This window comes from Oncorhynchus mykiss, chromosome 2, assembly GCF_057628025.1.
Source record: "Oncorhynchus mykiss isolate SJ-2025 chromosome 2, ASM5762802v1, whole genome shotgun sequence".
NCBI classification, from domain to species: domain Eukaryota; kingdom Metazoa; phylum Chordata; class Actinopteri; order Salmoniformes; family Salmonidae; genus Oncorhynchus; species Oncorhynchus mykiss.
The window spans coordinates 69,162,578-69,180,918 of NC_143023.1; the positions used below are offsets into that span (position 1 = coordinate 69,162,578).

The following is an 18,341-nucleotide window of genomic DNA, read 5'->3' on the forward strand; positions in this document are numbered from 1 at the left end:
GTTCCCTTGCTTAGTGGTGTTGCAGACTCTGGGGCCTTTCAGAACATATACTGAGATCATGTGACACTTAAATAAAGTCTACCTGTGTGCAATCTAACTAATTATGTGACCTCTGAAGGTAATTGGTTGCACCAGATCTTATTTAGGGGCTTCATAGCAAAGGGGGTGAATACATATGCACGCACCACTTTTCCGTTTTTTTTTTTCATTTCACTTCACCAATTTGGACTATTTTGTGTATGTTGTTGGATTCAGGGTGAAACTTTGAACATTTTTATACTCAGAAGTATAGGAACATTAGTTACAAAACAGACATGAGGGGTCGTAATGAAGCTTGGGAGGGGCTGGGAACACGATCGCATGTGGCAGAGTGCAAGGAACACGATCACATGTGGCAGTACTAATAAGGGTGAAACCGTTGAAGGCTCATATCACTTAGCTCCCAGCTTGATGCCATGATGCCATGAAGAATGATGCCATGTTTAGCGATAAGGAGTAGACTCCACCCAAAGTGGGGTATGAATACTACCACGGGGGATGCCATATATGTGTCTGAATTACAGCTGTATCGACCCTTTGGGAAGAATTCTACTTGGTTAAGCTTTTCTGGTGTCCGTGGAGTAATTTACTCTTAAAAATTAGAACCTAACAATGTCTATTACATGAAATCTGTCACAGATCCCTACAAAACTTTCATTACGCACACCTGGCCCCTATTCCCAGTGATTAGTAATTGTATAAGTGTGCCCATGGTTTACCATTGTCCTGTCGATTATTGTTACAATGACTGGCTCCTGCCTACTCCTTTCTACACTTGTGACACAAGCACTATAATTATAAAATCGTGACGAAACCTAAAGTGCAAAATAATAAAGTACTCAGGAAATAGTAGGAGAGCTTCCTCTCAGGAAAACGAGCAACATTTACAATGACCGACAAAGACAAATGACAGAGGGAGTATATATACAGTGACAGAGTGGGGATTGGAACCAGGTGTGTGTAATGATGACGAGACAAGTCCTGGGTTGATCAGGGAAGGGTGTTTGCTAGCATCAGGTTCGGCAGCAACTAGAAGGCCGGTGATGCCGAATGCCTGAGCTGAACAAGAGGGGGAGCCAAAGCTAAGGCTGTTGTGACACATTGTAGGAATGACCTGGCTACATGTAAGCTATACAGTCATAAGCATATTGCTGGAGGAGAGGTGGAAGGGGCAGGCAATATCATTTATATGAGAAGACTTTCTTTCATTGTGAAGATGTAGTACTTTCTTTTATATAAGAACATTGTCCCTATATGTATTATGAAATATAACTTATTTTCCAATACATATCTCCTGTATTACTTTATTTTATAAAACAAGTGTGTGAATTAAAAGGAGACTACCATCAACCATATATTAGTTTATTTAAAAGATGCACATTTCAGTGGGACATTTCAGAGACCAAACAAGTTGGTATTGTTTCCATTCTGAAGCCATCTTCTATCGATGAATGGCTATCTTCCCAGAGGGCAGAGGGACACCTGGTACATCAGGGCAGTTGGCAGAGGAACCGGTTCTACCTGCTCTGTGCCACCTGATCCATGGAATATTAAATTAACCAATCCAATCACAATAAGTGGAAATACCCTACTGCCATGGTCACATTTAACCCTTTACTTACAGTATGCAAATACAAATCATGTTTCTTATTGAGCCAAGTTGTATTTCTAATTCAGCTTTAGGGACAAGGTTAAGAGACATAATCAACCATGTCAATACAGAAGTTCATAATGAGTGTACAAAGACCTGAGTGACCTTTTCAAAAACCTTTTCACACACAGAGTGCCTAATTTTCTATGTGTTTGCACCTGTTCCTGTTTAATGTGCAAATACAACTAGTAATTGTATTCCGAAGTGTAAGTTTATCAACACCTCCACTAATACAGTCATTCAAAACATTGCACATTAGACCTCGGTATACTGTAGCCTACTGTATGTGATTTGATGCACAGGGACAGGGAGCGGCTGTGACCACTCCCACCATCTCAACATTAGAATCACTCCAGAGTCTTCCTGAGGAATTCCACAAGCAGATGATGAGGAAAGGCAAAGTCTGTCTGGATAATCACAAAACCCTACAGACAGAAAGACAGATGACAATGAATAGTATCCGTTCTGTAAAATATTTACTTAGTCCTATAGTTTGCGTATATATTTTAATTTGAGCTTATGAGTAAGAATGAAGTGAAGGTGTATGTATGAGTACTCACATCCTGAGAAACAACCTGGGGTTCGATGAGCTCAAACAGATTTGCTCCCTGTTTGTCCAGTAGTGCAGTTAAACTTGGTTCTAGTTCTAAGACAACAGTCAAAAGAGGAACATATTATATTGTTCACAACAACACACTTACAGTGCATTCGGAAAGTATTCAGACCCCTTGACTTTTTCCACATTTTGTTACGTTACAGCCTTATTCTAAAATATATATATTTTTAATCCTCATCAATCTACACACAATACCCTATAATGACAAAGTGAAAACAGGTTTTTAGAAATGAAAAAGTAAAAAAGTAAAAAGTAAAAAACAGAAATACCTTATTTACATAAGTATTCGGACCCTTTGCTATGAGACTCGAAATTGAGCTCAGGTGCATCCCGTTTCCATTGATCATCCTTGAGATGTTTCTACAACTTGATTGGAATCAACCTGTGGTAAATTCAATTGATTGGACACGATTGGGAAAGCCGCACACCTGTTTATATAAGGTCCTACAGTTGACATTGCATGTCAGAGAAAAAACCAAGCCATGAGGTCGAAGGAATTATCCGTAGAGCTCCGAGACAGGATTGTGTCGAGACACAGATCTGGGGAAGGGTTCCAAACAGCATTAAAAGGTCCCCAAGAACACAGTGGCTTCCATCATTCTTAAATGGAAGAAGTTTGGAACCACCAAACCACTTCCTAGAGTTGGCCGCCCGGCCAAACTGAGCAAACGGGGTACAAGGGCCTTGGTCAGGGAGGGGACCAAGAACCCAATGTTTACTTTGACAGAGCTCCAGAGTTCCTCTGTGGAGATGGGAGAACCATCCAGAAGGACAACCATCTCTGCAGCACTCCACCAATCAGGCCTTTATGGTAGAGTGGCCAGATGGAAACCACTCCTCAGTAAAAGGCACATGACAGCCCGCTTGGAGCTTACCAAAAGGACTCTCAGATCACAAGAAACAACATTCTCTGGTCTGATGAAACCAAGATTGAACTCCAATTGTCATGTTTGAAGCATGGTGAAGCATGGCAGCATCATGCCTTGGGGATTTTTTCAGCGGCAGGGACTGGGAAACTAGTCAGGATTGAGGGAAAGATGAACGGCACAAAGTACAGAGAGATCCTTGATGAAAACCTGCACCAGAGCACTCAGGACCTCAGACTGGGGTGAAGGCTCACCTTCCAACAGGACAATGACCCTAAGCACACAGCCAAGACAACGCAGGAGTGGCATCAGGAAAAGTCTCTGAATGTCCTTGAGTGGCCCAGCCAGACCCCGGACTTGAACCCGATCTAATATCTCTGGAGAGACCTGACAATAGCTGTGCAGCAACACTCTCCATCCAACCGGACAGAGCTTGAGAGGATCTGCAGAGAAGAATGGGGGAAAGTCCCCAAATACAGGTGTGCCAAGCTTGTAGCGTCATACCCAATAAGATTTGAGGCTGTAATCACTGCCAAAGGTGCTTCTACAAAGTACTGAGTAAAGGGTCTAAGTACTTATGTAAATGTGATATTTAAAAAAAACAGTTTTTGCTTTGTCTTTATGGGTATTGTATGTACAGTTGAAGTCGGAAGTTTACATACACTTAGGTTGGAGTCATTAAAACTCATTTTTCAACCACTCCACAAATTTCTTGTTAACAAACTATAGTTTTGGCAAGTCAGTTAGGACATCTACTTCGTACATGACAAAAGTCATTTTTACAACAAAAGTTTACAGACAGATTATTTCACTTATAATTCACTGTATCACAATTCCAGTGGGTCAGAAGTTTACATACACCAAGTTGACTGTGCCCTTAAACAGCTTGGAAAATTCCAGAAAATTATGTCATGGCTTTAGAAGCTTCTGATAGGGTAATTTACATGATTTGAGTCAATTGGAGGTGTACCTGTGGATGTATTTCAAGGCCTACCTTCAAAGTCTCTTTGCTTGACATCATGGGAAATTCTAAATAAATCAGCCAAGACCTCAGAAAATAATTGTAGACCACCACAAGTCTGGTTCATCCTTGGGAGCAATTTCCAAACGCCTGAATGTACCACATTCATCTGTACAAACAATAGTACGCAAGTATAAACACCATGGGACCATGCAGCTGTCATACCACTCAGGAAGAAGACACGTTCTGTGTCCTAGAGATGAACGTACTTTAGCGCGAAAAGTGCAAATCAATCCCAGAACAACAGCAAAGGACCGTGTGAAGATGCTAGAGGAAACAGGTACAAAAGTATGTAAATCTACAGTAAAACGAGTCCTATATCGACATAACCTGAAAGGCTGCTCAGCAAGGAAGAAGCCACTGCTCTAAAACCGTCATGAAAAAGCCAGACTACGGTTTGCAACTGCACATGGGGACGAAGATCATACTTTTTGGAGAAATGTCCTCTGGTCTGATGAAACAAAAATAGAACTGTTTGGCCATAATGACCATCAGTTCCAAGAAGGAACTGAGGAAAAAGGTGGAGGCTTGCAAGCCGAAGAACACCATCCCAACCGTGAAGCACTGGGGTGGCAGCATCATGTTGTGGAGGTGCTTTGCTGCAGGAGGGACTGCACTTCATAAAATAGATGGCATCATGGAGGAGGAAAATTATGTGGATATATTGAAGCAACATCTCAAGACATCAGTCAGGAAGTTAAAGCTTGGTCGCAAATGGATCTTCCAAATGGACAATGACCCCAAGCATACTTCCAAAGTTGTGGCAAAATGGCTTAAGGACAACAAAGTCAAGGTATTGGAGTGGCCATCACAAAGCCTGACCTCAATCCTATAGAAATATAGAAAGAAATAAAAGCTGAAATAAATCATTCTCTCTACTATTATTCTGACATTTCACATTCATAAAATAAAAGTGGTGATCCTAACTGACCTAAGACAGGGACTTTTTACTAGGATTAAATGTCAGGAATTGTGAAAAACTGAGTTTAAATGTATTTGGCTAAACTGTATATAAACTTCAACTTTAGTTTGATGAGAGAAAAAACAATTAAATTCCTTTTAGAATAAGGCTGTAATGTAACAAAATGTGGGTCTGAATACTTTCCATATGCACTGTATATCACAATTCACTAAGCCTGAGAGGATGAAACAGTACTCACTGGATATGACTTTTGGGACACCTATTTTCTCCACTGCCTCTTTCAAATATTCAATGTGGGCTTCAACCATCTGGAGAGCATAAGGAAATGAGAAATAAAGCAATCTACCACCGCTACTGGTCACTTAGATTGGGATTCAGTATGCCTATTTAATTCTCACCTGCAGTGTGTCTGTGGACAGTGAATCCTTCATTATGGAAATTCTTTAGTGGGAAGAAGCAAAGTCACATAAGTGTTGTTTCTTTACTTGCACAGACATAGGCAGCAGTGTGAGGTATATATATACATAAACAAGTATTTAGTTAACCACCAATTGTGCAAGTTCTCCCACTTAAAAATATGAGAGAGGCCTGTAATTTTCATCATTTTCATCACTTCAACTATGACAGACAAAATAAGGGGAAAAAATCCCTTACATCACATCACAAATCACATTGTAGGATTTTTAATTAATTAATTTGCAAATTATGGTGGAAAATAAGTATTTGGTCAATAACAAAAGTTTATCTCAATACTCTGTTATATACCCTTTGTTGGCAATGACAGAGGTCAAACGTGTTCTGTAAGTCTTCACAAGGTTTTCACACACTGTTGCTGGTATTTTGGCCCATTCCTCCATGCAGATCTCCTCTAGAGCAGTGATGTTTTGGAGCTGTTGCTGGGCAACACGGACTTTCAACTCCCTCCAAAGATTGTCTATGGGGTTGAGATCTGGAGACAGGCTAGGCCACTCCAGGACCTTGAAATGCTTCTTACGAAGCCACTCCTTCGTTGCCCGGGCAGTGTGTTTGGGATCATTGTCATGCTGAAAGACCCAGCCACGTTTCATCTTCAATGCCCTTGCTGATGGAAGGAGGTTTTCACTCAAAATCTCACGATACATGGCCCCATTCATTCTTTCCTTTACACGGATCAGTCGTCCTGGTCCCTTTGCAGAAAAACAGCCCCAAAGCATGATGTTTCCACCCCCATGCTTCACAGTAGGTATGGTGTTCTTTGGATGCAACTCAGCACTCTTTGTCCTCCAAACACGACGAGTTGAGTTTTTACCAAAAAGTTATATTTTGATTTCATCTGACCATATGACATTCTCCCAATCTTCTTCTGGATCATCCAAATGCTCTCTAGCAAACTTCAGACGGGCCTGGACATGTACTGGCTTAAGCAGGGGGACACGTCTGGCACTGCAGGATTTGAGTCCCTGGCGGCGTAGTGTGTTACTGATGGTAGGCTTTGTTACTTTAGTCCCAGGTCTCTGCAGGTCATTCACTAGGTCCCCCCGTGTGGTTCTGGAATTTTTGCTCAACGTTCTTGTGATCATTTTGACCCCACGGGGTGAGATCTTGCGTGGAGCCCCAGATCGAGGGAGATTATCAGTGGTCTTGTATGTCTTCCATTTCCTAATAATTGCTCCCACAGTTGATTTCTTCAAACCAAGCTGCTTACCTATTGCAGATTCAGTCTTCCCAGCCTGGTTCAGGTCTACAATTTTGTTTCTGGTGTCCTTTGACAGCTTTTTGGTCTTGGCCATAGTGGAGTTTGGAGTGTGACTGTTTGAGGTTGTGGACAGGTGTCTTTTATACTGATAACAAGTTCAAACAGGTGCCATTAATACAGGTAACGAGTGGAGGACAGAGGAGCCTCTTAAAGAAGAAGTTACAGGTCTGTGAGAGCCAGAAATCTTGCTTGTTTGTAGGTGACCAAATACTTATTTTCCACCATAATTTGCAAATAAATTCATAAAAAAATCCTACAATGTGATTTTCTGGATTTTATTTTCTCATTTTGTCTGTCATAGTTGAAGTGTACCTACGATGAAAATTACAGGCCTCTCTCATCTTTTTAAGTGGGAGAACTTGCACAATTGGTGGCTGACTAAATACTTTTTTGCCCCACTGTGTGTGTGTGTGTGTGTGTGTATATGTATGTATGTATGTATATGTATATATATATATATATATATAGTTAGGGGTCATTTAGAAATGTCCTTGTTTTTGAAAGAAAAGCAACATTTTTGTCCATTAAAATAACATCAAATTGATCAGAAATACAGTGTAGACATTGTTAATGTTGTAAATGACTATTGTAGCTGGAAACGACTGATTTCTAATGGAATATCTACATAGGCCCATTATCAGCAACCGTCACTCCTGTGTTCCAATGGCACGGTGTGTTAGCTAAATCTACGTTAATCATTTTAAAATGCTAATTGATCATTAGAAAACCCGTTTGCAATTATGTTAGCACAACTGAAAACTGTAGTTCTGATTAAAGAAGCAATAAACTGGCCTTCTTTAGACTAGTTGAGTATCTGGAGCATCAGCATTTGTGGGTTCGATCCGAAGTCGTTTTGCTTATCAGTTCATAAACCATGTGCCATGGAATCGGTACATCGAAAATCTCTTCCTAACTATTTTGCAATCTATGTGGCACGGCTGTACATTTTTTGGTCCTTAAATTAAACTGCTATACTTTTTTATTTATCACAATTTTCTTTAACCAATTTTGGTCTTCAATGTAATGCCGACAGACAAGTTCCTTCCTTTTCCCCTTTCCTCTTCCATTTTGCGTTAATGCTGCAATTAGTTGGTTGTAATTTTGGATAGAGCAGACATTTCCATTTGTTTTTGTTAGCTGCATGTGTGACATAACTCCACCAGTCCTATTTATAATATATTTTACGAAGATTATACCTTTTTAAAACATTTTTTCAAAATTGATTTAATTGATTTTTTAATCAATTAGTATAGTTGAGTTTAACCATAATATTTGTTGTATTATTTGTTGTCTTTTCTGGTGGATTAAATTGAAATTGCAACAAACTTTCTATGGCTTGTTTTGAAAACAGCGATATTTGGGAGAGGATTTCCTTTTCAAATAACTGAAAGTGAGAGGTTGTAATCTGAATTTAAGGGGAAAAAGGCCTTTCTTGAACATAGGGTAAAATCTGTGGAGGGCGCTGAAGGTTTGATTTGCCAAACGTCAGCCTCGAAACCTTAATGACTTGGAGAAGATCTGCAAAGAGTGGGACAAAATCCCTCCTGAGATGTGTGCAAACCTGGTGGCCAACTACAAGAAACGTCTGACCTCTGTGATTGCCAACAAGGGTTTTGCCACCAAGTACTAAGTCATGTTTTGCAGAGGGGTCAAATACTTATTTCCCTCACTAAAATGCAAATCAATTTAAAAAAAAATTGTCATGCGTTTTTCTGGATTTGTTTGTTGTTATTCTGTCTCTCACTGTTCAAATAAACCTACCATTAAAATTATAGACTGATCATTACTTTGTCAGTGGGCAAACGTACAAAATCAGCAGGGGATAAAATATTTTTTTCCCCTCACTGTATATAAATAGGCCCATTTAATTTTGTCTGGCTTGCCATTCCAAATAAATTTGAATATGTTTTCTCAAATAATTTAAAAAACTGTTCTCTATGTTCTCAAGACCATAAGCAAATAGGTAAACTGGGATATTACTAAAGAGTTAATCAGGGTGATTTTTCCACAAATAGAAAGGTATTTACCTTTCCATGGTAGCAAGAGCTTATCTATTTTTTGTAACTTTCTATAAAAATGTATTGGAGTGAGATCATGTATTTATTTCGAGATATGTATACCAAGTATATCTCCATCACTATCAGGCCATTTTATTGGTAAACTACACAGTAATGTAAAAGTTTTTTTTGTGTGTTCCAATACATAATATAGTAATCCAGAGAGATTGGAACAATTATCTAGATCCTCTATGAGGCTGTGGAGGGATCCAAGTTGTGGATTTAAAAGAAAACATAAATCATCAGCGTACAATGACACCTTTTGTTTTTAAGCCCTGGATTTCTAGTCCCTTAATATTAGGGTTGGATCTGATTTTAATAGCTAACATTTTGATGGCCATAATGCCGATAGTGGACAACCTTGTTTTACTCCTCTAGATAGTTTAAACCTTTCTGAGATGTTGCCATTATTTATTATTTTACACCTAGGGTTACTATACATAACCTTAACTCATTTTATAAGAGATTTCCCAAAATTGTAATGTTCCAGGCATTTATGTATAAACTCCAGTCATACTTTATCAAAAGCCTTTTCAAAATCCGCTATGAAAGCAGGTCTGGTTTCCCAGATTTTCCATAGTGTTCTATTGTTTCCAGTACTTGCCTTATATTATCTCCAATGTTTCATCCATGTAAAAAGCCTGTCTGATTAGAATGAATAATATCCGACAATTCCTTTTAAATTCAATACATTCTGCAAGAATTGTTGCATCACAACACTGAATTGTAAGGGGCCTCCAAATGTTTTCAATGGACTGGATCTTTCTATTTCCCACATGTTATATTCTGTTTCAGTAATAATGAAATCAGACCTTGTTGAGTGTCTGATTATCTAACATTTACATAGGAGTGATTAAAACATGCTAATAAATGTCCTTTGAGTATATCAAAACAGTTTTGGTATACCTCTACTGGTATGCCATCCAGCCCTGGACTTTTCCCGGACTCACAGGCTTTAATTGCATCAATAAGTTCTTCTGTTTCACCTTCACATGAGTCTTTCTGTATGGCTGTTAATTTTACATATATATATATATATATATATTTTAAATCCATACAATTAGCTTCGGTTAGAGAAGATAGAAGAGACTGAAACTAAAATATATCCTTAATGTAGGCCTACTCCACTTCCACTTTCAAAATATAATTTGGTGAATCATGGGTGACTCTCACTTGTAACAAGTTTCAGTAAATTCTTTTTGGTAGCATTTCTATGTTGAAGATGTAAAAATAATTTGGTGCATTTCTCTCCATATTCCATCCACTTTGCTTTATTATTATAATATATTACTTGTGATCTTTGTTGAATTAGTTCCGTTTCTTTTTGTTTTTCCTCTCACTTATTCTGAGCCTCTATGGTACAGTTTTTATTGCTACCTATCTTTTCTTCACATTTAAAGTGTCCCATACAATAAGGGGATTTGCTGTACCTATGTTATGTCAGAAAAATTAACTCTGTCCTAGTTAAAAACAAGTTATCATCCAATAGGCTGTGATTAAATGTCCAATATCCTCGCCCACGTGGAAATTCAGTAAGAGTAATGTATATGTCAATTATTTGATGGTCCGACAGCATTCTATCCCCTATCAACCCCGTTTTTACTTTTGGTGCCAATGAGAATGACATAAGAAAGAAGTCAAGACAACTAGCTTGATTGAGCCTCCGCCATGTTTTTTTTTATTTAACTAGGCAAGTCAGTTAAGAACAAATTCTTATTTACAATGACACGAGGGTGTCTACAGCACGAGGGTGATAGTTTGTAATGTGATTTTGATTACGGTCCATTAAGGTATTTAAAATAGTATTACAATCTCCCACCATGATAATAGTCTTGTATTGCTTGCAGGGTTGATAATTTATTATATATATTTTCAAAGAAGCGTGAATAATATCATCGCCCCTTTTGAGCTACTTTGCCAGTGGGAGAAGTATATTTACTGCACTGTTGGAGCTAGGAACACAAGCATTTCGCTACACCCGCAATAACATCTGCTAAATATGTGTATGTGACCAATAATATTTTATTAGAGTTTTGATTTGAGCACGCAGATTAGCTTCCCTGAGACGGTTTCTGATAGTTTGTGCAGAAATTCTTCAGTTGTGCAAACCCACAGTTTCATCAGCTGTTCGGGTGGCTGGTTTCAGACTATTCCGCAGATGAAGAATTCAGATGTGGAGGTCCTGGGCTGGCGTGGTTACACATGGTCAGCATTTGTGAGGCCGGCATTGAAGGCGGCTTATGGCAGAGAAATGGACATTAAATTCTCTGGCAACAACTCTGGTGGACATTCCTGCAGTCAGCATGCCAATTGCATGCTTGCTCAAAACTGGATGGTGGATGAATTATCTTGGCAAAGGAGAAATGCTCACTAACAAGGATGAAATCAAATTTGTCCCTAAAATTTGAGAGAAATAAGCTTTTTGTGCTTATCGAACATTTCTGAGATCTTTTATTTCAGCTCAGGAAACATGGGACCAACACGTTATATGTTGCGTTTATATTTTTGTTCCGTATACTTAGTTAGTAAACTGCCATGCAATCAGAAAGTGTTTTACTAAACCATTACAGTCTGTATCCCTTATAGAGGCACAGTGGAGTCAGTATCACAAGCCCAATTAAAAGCATGGTATTCATGTAATGCCTTTACTCACATATGCAGTTCCTATACATGTGTATGTACATGTTCACTACAGTATAGGCGCGTAAATGGACTCACTGTGATGTTGTAGCGATTAGGATCAGTTTCTTCTTGGCGTAGGAAGCAGTCACTACAACCTCCACCTCCTAGACAACGACAAACCCCATTCAGCTACTCTTCTTGGACACATTACTGTCTGATGCCAGGCTATCATTTAAAATATTAAAACAGGTGTTTGTTTGGCTGACCATCTCAAAGTAAAGTCCTGGGATGTCCTCAGCTCCGCTAGTCAGTTCCGCTGCAGCCACAGCTCTGACATAGGTGCCCATTGGAGTCGTCCACAGGTGAGGCACTGACACACTCCACACTCTCAGCACTGGCTCCTCAGAGGACAGAAACTGCCAAAAGGATACAGAGAGACAGGTTTCATACAGGCACAGACAGATTTAGCACACTGACTTACCTGTGTACACAATATATGAGGTTTGAAATACAATGAAACTCAAAACACCACTAAATTGCAGAGGCCAAGATAGGTCACATGGTCTGTGGAGCTGATAAAAACATATTGTGTCTGTCTGAGGACTGTCCTGAGTGGGTTTGTCACATACCTGGCTAAGGAACTCTGGAATGGGGGTAGACAAATGTGTCTTAAACAGTTCCTGAAATGAAATTGACCATGTTAAATAACTGGCATACATTAAAACAAACACAGTAATTCAGCTTGTAATGAACAAGAATGTCATTCCCCGTCACAGTGCTACAGTCAGTTTCCCTGCCTCTAACATATTGTAACACACCGTGGACCAAACCCCAACAACAAGTCCTGATTACTATTTTCCTGATAAATGCTGCCTTGGACACTAGTCCACATGACTTCCACTAGTCTGGTAGACACCTACTGTGAGCTCCAGGCCAGAGATGTTGAGGACAAAACGTCTATCTTGGTGGGCAGCTGTAATCAGGGGGTTGAAGACCTCATCAGAGATCCAGAAGTAAAGCATGCGGTCCTCTGTCAGTTGGCTGGGGTCGAATACAGACTCATTGATGACAGCTGTCATGTTGTTGTATTTGGCCAGACCCTGGACATCATGGGAAGACAGAAGATACTGTAATACATATAATAACAATTGGCATTGTGCATCATCATGTACAATGAATATGGATGCTAGATAATAAAGGGATATACAGTACCTTGTGGTATGATTCAATGTAATTGGATGTGATGACAGGGGCAGAAGTTACTCCAATATCCATGCTGATGTCACCATCACTAAGGAATTGCTCTGTGGGAATCAACGCGGAGATGTAAACATAGTCACTGACAGATATTCTAAATAAGAGAACGTCTTGATACCTCTATAGGCTTCGTGTGCTATCTACCCAGGCTCCCCAAACGTGTCCATACCTGCTCGTTCCTGTATAAAGTCAGCCAATATGTTTGCCACATTATTGATCTCCTTACAGATCTAAGATGACGAAAACAGGGATATTGTTTAATTCTATGTTGCAGCTGATGTGACAATGTTTTTGCTGGGTTGCATTAACAAGACAGTAGAGGGCAGAGTTGAGCCATCAGCGAGGCCTCTGTCCAATACTTTGATACACTGCAGGTTTATTTAACTAGGCAAGTCAGTTAAGAACAAATTCTTATTTACAAAGACGGCCTGCCCTAAGTCCAACAGTACATTATTCTCCTATATTTCCCTCTAATCATCACTCACCTGGCTTTTAATAACCAGCTTCACAGTGAAGGTGATGAAGTTTGTGAACAGCCTCTTGAGCCAGCCAGGCCTAAAGCCAGAATGTAAAACACAGGGTTTGTCCTTCATGTTACTTCCCTTGAAGGAAGAGGACATTACAGATAAACCATTTTACACTATGTGTATAAAACTATCTGAGTTCCAGAACGTGCCACTTACTCCCTGTCTCCCTGCAGCAGGAGATCCAGCTTGTGGAATGTGAGGTAGCAGTCTGATGTGTCTGCAGCAACTTTCCCCTTTCCACAATCTGAGACAGAGAAAGCACATGATCACTGGCAGGAAATACATTACAAAAGGTAAGATAAGATTCCTGTAAACTCTTTGGAAGAATGAGAAGGAAGAGTGAACATTGAACACCACACAAACAATGGGTAGAAAAAGGTACTTACAGAGTTTGGGGTTAATGCCAAGATCAATGTGCGAATCAATTTCAAAATCTACTGAATGTCCCACATTGACACTGCAAAACAGATTACACATGGCAGTGTCATGACCACGCAGCTATTCAAGGTTAACATACAAAACTACAGTAGTAGCCAACATGACATTTGGATAAACCACAACATACTTAACTGTAAGATCTAGAAAGTTATATCTAATCATATCACAAACTATTTCCATCCCTCTCATCCTCCCTTTTCACAATGAAAATATTGCTATGCAATCTGGTTTCAGAGCTGGTCATGGGTGCACCTCAGCCACGCTCAAGGTCCTAAATGATATCTTAACCGTCATCGATAAGAAACATTACTGTGCAGCTGTATTCATTGATCTGGCCAAGGCTTTGACTCTGTCAATCACCACATCCTCATCGGCAGACTTGACAGCCTTGGTTTCTCAAATGATTGCCTCGCCTGGTTCACCAACTACTTCTCTGATAGAGTTCAGTGTGTCAAATCGGAGGGTCTGCTGTCCGGACCTCTGGCAGTCTCTATTGGGGTGCCACAGTGTTCAATTCTCGGGCTGACTCTCTTCTCTGTATCCATCAATGGTGTCGCTCTTGCTGCTGGTGAGTCTCTGATTCACCTCTACGCAGACGACACCATTCTGTATACTTCTGGCCCTTCTTTGGACACTGTGTTAACAACCCTCCAGGCAAGCTTCAATGCCATACAACTCTCCTTCCGTGGCCTCCAATTTCTATTAAATACAAGTAAAACTAAATGCATGCTCTTCAACCGATCGCTGCCTGCACCTGCCCGCCTGTCCAACATCACTACTCTGGACGGCTCTGACTTAGAATATGTGGACAACTACAAATACCTAGGTGTCTGGTTAGACTGTAAACTCTCGTTCCAGACTCATATTAAACATCTCCAATCCAAAATTAAATCTAGAATTGGCTTCTTATTTCGCAAACAAAGCATCCTTCACTCATGCTGCCAAACATACCCTTGTAAAACTGACCATCCTACCAATCCTCGACTTTGGCGATGTCATTTACAAAATAGCCTCCAATACCCTACTCAACAAATTGGATGCAGTCTATCACAGTGCAATCCGTTTTGTCACCAAAGCCCCATATACTACCCACCATTGCGACCTGTACGCTCTCGTTGGCTGGCCCTCGCTTCATACTCGTCGCCAAACCCACTGGCTCCATGTCATCTACAAGACCCTGCTAGGTAAAGTCCCACCTTATCTCAGCTCGCTGGTCACCATAGCATCACCCACCTGTAGCACGCGCTCCAGCAGGTATATCTCTCTGGTCACCTACAAAACCAATTCTTTCTTTGGCCGCCTCTCCTTCCAGTTCTCTGCTGCCAATGACTGGAACGAACTACAAAAATCTCTGAAACTGGAAACACTTATCTCCCTCACTAGCTTTAAGCACCAACTGTCAGAGCAGCTCACAGATTACTGCACCTGTACATAGCCCACCTATAATTTAGCCCAAACAACTACCTCTTTCCCTACTGTATTTATTTATTTTATTTATTTATTTTGCTCCTTTGCACCCCATTATTTTTATTTCTACTTTGCACATTCTTCCACTGCAAATCTACCATTCCAGTGTTTTACTTGCTATATTGTATTTACTTTGCCACCATGGCCTTTTTTTGCCTTTACCTCCCTTCTCACCTCATTTGCTCACATCGTGTATAGACTTGTTTATACTGTATTATTGACTGTATGTTTGTTTACTCCATGTGTAACTCTGTGTTGTTGTATGTGTCGAACTGCTTTGCTTTATCTTGGCCAGGTCGCAATTGTAAATGAGAACTTGTTCTCAACTTGCCTACCTGGTTAAATAAAGGTGAAATCAAATGAAAATAAATAAAAATGACTGATGGAAGGACTCACAGCCAGCTTCCATATCCATACTGGATGGTTCCTTTGAAAACAGCAGACACGTTGGAGATGGCAATCTCAATGCCTTCACCTGCTATGAGCTCAAACTCACTCCGCCCAATCGACAGGTTATGGATCTCCAGGCTGAGAGGGCAAAGGTCAGGAGAGGACATTATTATTGGTTGTTCATTTTAGAAAGAATAAAGGAGCAAAACAACAAAGCAATGGCGACCGTGATGACATCCAATCTGTTATTGATTGAAAAAGGAGTGCTTATGCATTCATCCAATCATGTGTCGTATACATCATCTATGGTAAGTGAATGCAGGATAAAAGGATGGCATGCGAGGGAATGGAGGAGGTTGAAAGGAACAGCATAAGCGCGTGCATGTGGTGCAGGTACACTGACTGTCAGGTCCACTCACTTGGCAAGTCCATATTTCACCTTTCCAACAAAGAGAATAGACTTCTCATTGCTAATGCTTGGATATTTGGCATGCTGGAACGCAGCCTGGATGACCTTGGTCGTCTTCTCATTTACTAAAGAGAAAATACACAATTTGTCTATATATACAGTGAGGGAAAAAAGTATTTGATCCCCTGCTGATTTTGTACATTTGCCCACTGACAAATACATTATCAGTCTATAATTTTAATGGTAGGTTTATTTGAACAGTGAGAGACAGAATAACAACAACAAAATCCAGAAAAACGCATGTCAAAAATGTTAGAAATTGATTTGCATTTTAATGAGGGATATAAGTATTTGACCCCCTCTCAATCAGAAAACTTTCTGGCTCCCAGGTGACTCTTAAAGGGAGTGCTCCTAATCTCAGTTTGTTACCTGTATAAAATAATACCTGTCCACAGAAGCAATCAATCAGATTCCAAACTCTCCACCATGGCCAAGACCAAAGAGCTCTCCAATGATGTCAGGGACAAGATTGTAGACCTACACAAGGCTGGAATGGGCTACAAGACCATCGCCAAGCAGCTTGGTGAGAAGGTGACAACAGTTGGTGCGATTATTCGCAAATGGAAGAAACACAAAAGAACTGTCAATCTCCCTCAGCCTGGGGCTCCATGCAAGATCTCACCTTGTGGATTTGCAATGATCATGAGAACTGTGAGGAATCAGCCCAGAACTGCACGGGAAGATCTTGTCAATGATCTGGGACCATAGTCAGCTGGGACCATAGTCACCAAGAAAACAATTAGTAACACACTACGCCGTGAAGGACTGAAATCCTGCAGCGCCCGCAAGGTCCCCCTGCTCAAGGAAGCACATTTACATGCCCGTCTGAAGTTTGCCAATGAACATCTGAATGATTCAGAGGACAACTGGGTGAAAGTGTTGTGGTCAGATGAGACCAAAATGGAGCTCTTTGGCATCAACTCAACTTGCCGTGTTTGGAGGAGGAGGAATGCTGCCTAGACCCCCAAGAACACCATCCCCACCTTCAACCATGGAGGTGGAAACATTATGCTTTTGGGGTGTTTTTCTGCTAAGGGGACAGGACAACTTCACCGCATCAAAGGGACGATGGACGGGGCCATGTACCGTCAAATCTTGGGTGAGGACCTCCTTCCCTCAGCCAGGGCATTGAAAATGGGTCGTGGATGGGTATTCCAGCATGACAATGACCAAAACACACGGCCAAGGCAACAAAGGAGTGGCTCAAGAAGCACATTAAGGTCCTGGAGTGGCCTAGCTAGTCTCCAGACCTTAATCCCATAGAAAATCTGTGGAGGGAGCTGAAGGTTCGATTTGCCAAACGTCAGCCTCGAAACCTTAATGACTTGGAGAAGATCTGCAAAGAGGAGTGGGACAAAATCCCTCCTGAGATGTGTGCAAACCTGGTGGCCAACTACAAGAAACGTCTGACCTCTGTGATTGCCAACAAGGGTTTTGCCACCAAGTACTAAGTCATGTTTTGCAGAGGGGGTCAAATACTTATTTCCCTCATTAAAATGCAAATCAATTTATAACATTTTTGACATGTGTTTTTCTGGATTTTGTTGTTGTTATTCTGTCTCTTACTGTTCAAATAAACCTACCATTAAAATAACAGACTGATAATTTCTTTGTCAGTGGGCAGTTTTTTCCCTCACTGTAGACTAAAGACAATACTTTACAAAACAGTTAACTACCCTGAGAGTAACAGTTCTGGTGAAAAACATTTGAGAAAACACCGTAGGGAGACTGGAATCAATAAGATAGATACTCACAGACCACCGCTGCAGGGTAGGTCAGCCTACAGACAGCCCCAGTGAACCTGTATGCAGAGGCTGGCTCTAGACAGGATCGGGACATCACAACCAGGCCCAGGAACAGCAGCAGGACTGGGAGTGTCATCACACACTTATCCATCTCACCAGTAGCTAAATGAACACTGACTTCAAACTGGATCCCAGAGCTGTGTAGTGCCTCCTCAGAACCTCTGAACTAACTGATCCAGGCTGTGTTGAGCATGCACAAGAGACAAGGGGAGGAAGAGGGAGGGAACAGAAGACACCTCTAGGGAGATGGGGTTCAGACTGAGGCTAAACTTGGCTGAACTAAACTTCACAACACTGCCCCTGTAGTCTGTGATTGGGCCTCAACCAGGCCAGAGCGGGTTATTTGGGCGTGGGTGTCATTACGTGTTCTATCTGGGCCCAGGGGGCTACTTCTGTACATGCGAGGTAGGGTTATTATAGGGCAGTAAATAACAGATATACAGACACTTTTTCTAGGGC

General features: G+C 40.8%; 1 protein-coding gene across 2 annotated transcripts; it reads right to left on the bottom strand.

Moving 5' to 3' along the window:
* Positions 1 to 1,387: 1,387 nt before the first annotated feature.
* cetp (cholesteryl ester transfer protein, plasma) lies at positions 1,388 to 18,193 on the bottom strand. 2 transcript variants are annotated; one of them, XM_021570075.3, is made up of 16 exons: positions 17,832 to 18,193; positions 16,028 to 16,142; positions 15,615 to 15,746; positions 13,700 to 13,770; positions 13,470 to 13,557; positions 13,272 to 13,341; positions 12,956 to 13,016; positions 12,742 to 12,833; positions 12,450 to 12,629; positions 12,159 to 12,209; positions 11,796 to 11,945; positions 11,626 to 11,693; positions 5,514 to 5,556; positions 5,354 to 5,423; positions 2,251 to 2,336; positions 1,388 to 2,115 (listed from the first exon to the last, which is right to left on the bottom strand). In XM_021570075.3, exons 1-16 carry the CDS (start codon positions 17,971 to 17,973, stop codon positions 2,038 to 2,040), a joined length of 1,497 nt encoding a protein of 498 aa, XP_021425750.1. In that variant the 5' UTR covers positions 17,974 to 18,193; the 3' UTR covers positions 1,388 to 2,037. The 2 variants fall into 2 exon arrangements, with proteins under 2 accessions (XP_021425750.1, XP_090062199.1); XM_090206073.1 differs by lacking the exons at positions 15,615 to 15,746; positions 16,028 to 16,142; positions 17,832 to 18,193 and adding an exon at positions 14,985 to 15,078.
* Positions 18,194 to 18,341: the final 148 nt, after the last annotated feature.

Excerpts from the sequence above, each read along its gene's own strand:
- cetp (XM_021570075.3), bottom strand. The coding sequence starts at position 17,973 with ATGGATAAGTGTGTGATGACACTCCCAGTCCTGCTGCTGTTCCTGGGC. Across the intron at positions 13,771-15,614 it reads TATGGATATGGAAGCTGGCT|TGTCAATGTGGGACATTCAG; the intron begins GTGAGTCCTTCC and ends TCTGTTTTGCAG. Across the intron at positions 5,557-11,625 it reads CTAATCGCTACAACATCACA|AATTTCCATAATGAAGGATT; the intron begins GTGAGTCCATTT and ends TTCCCACTAAAG.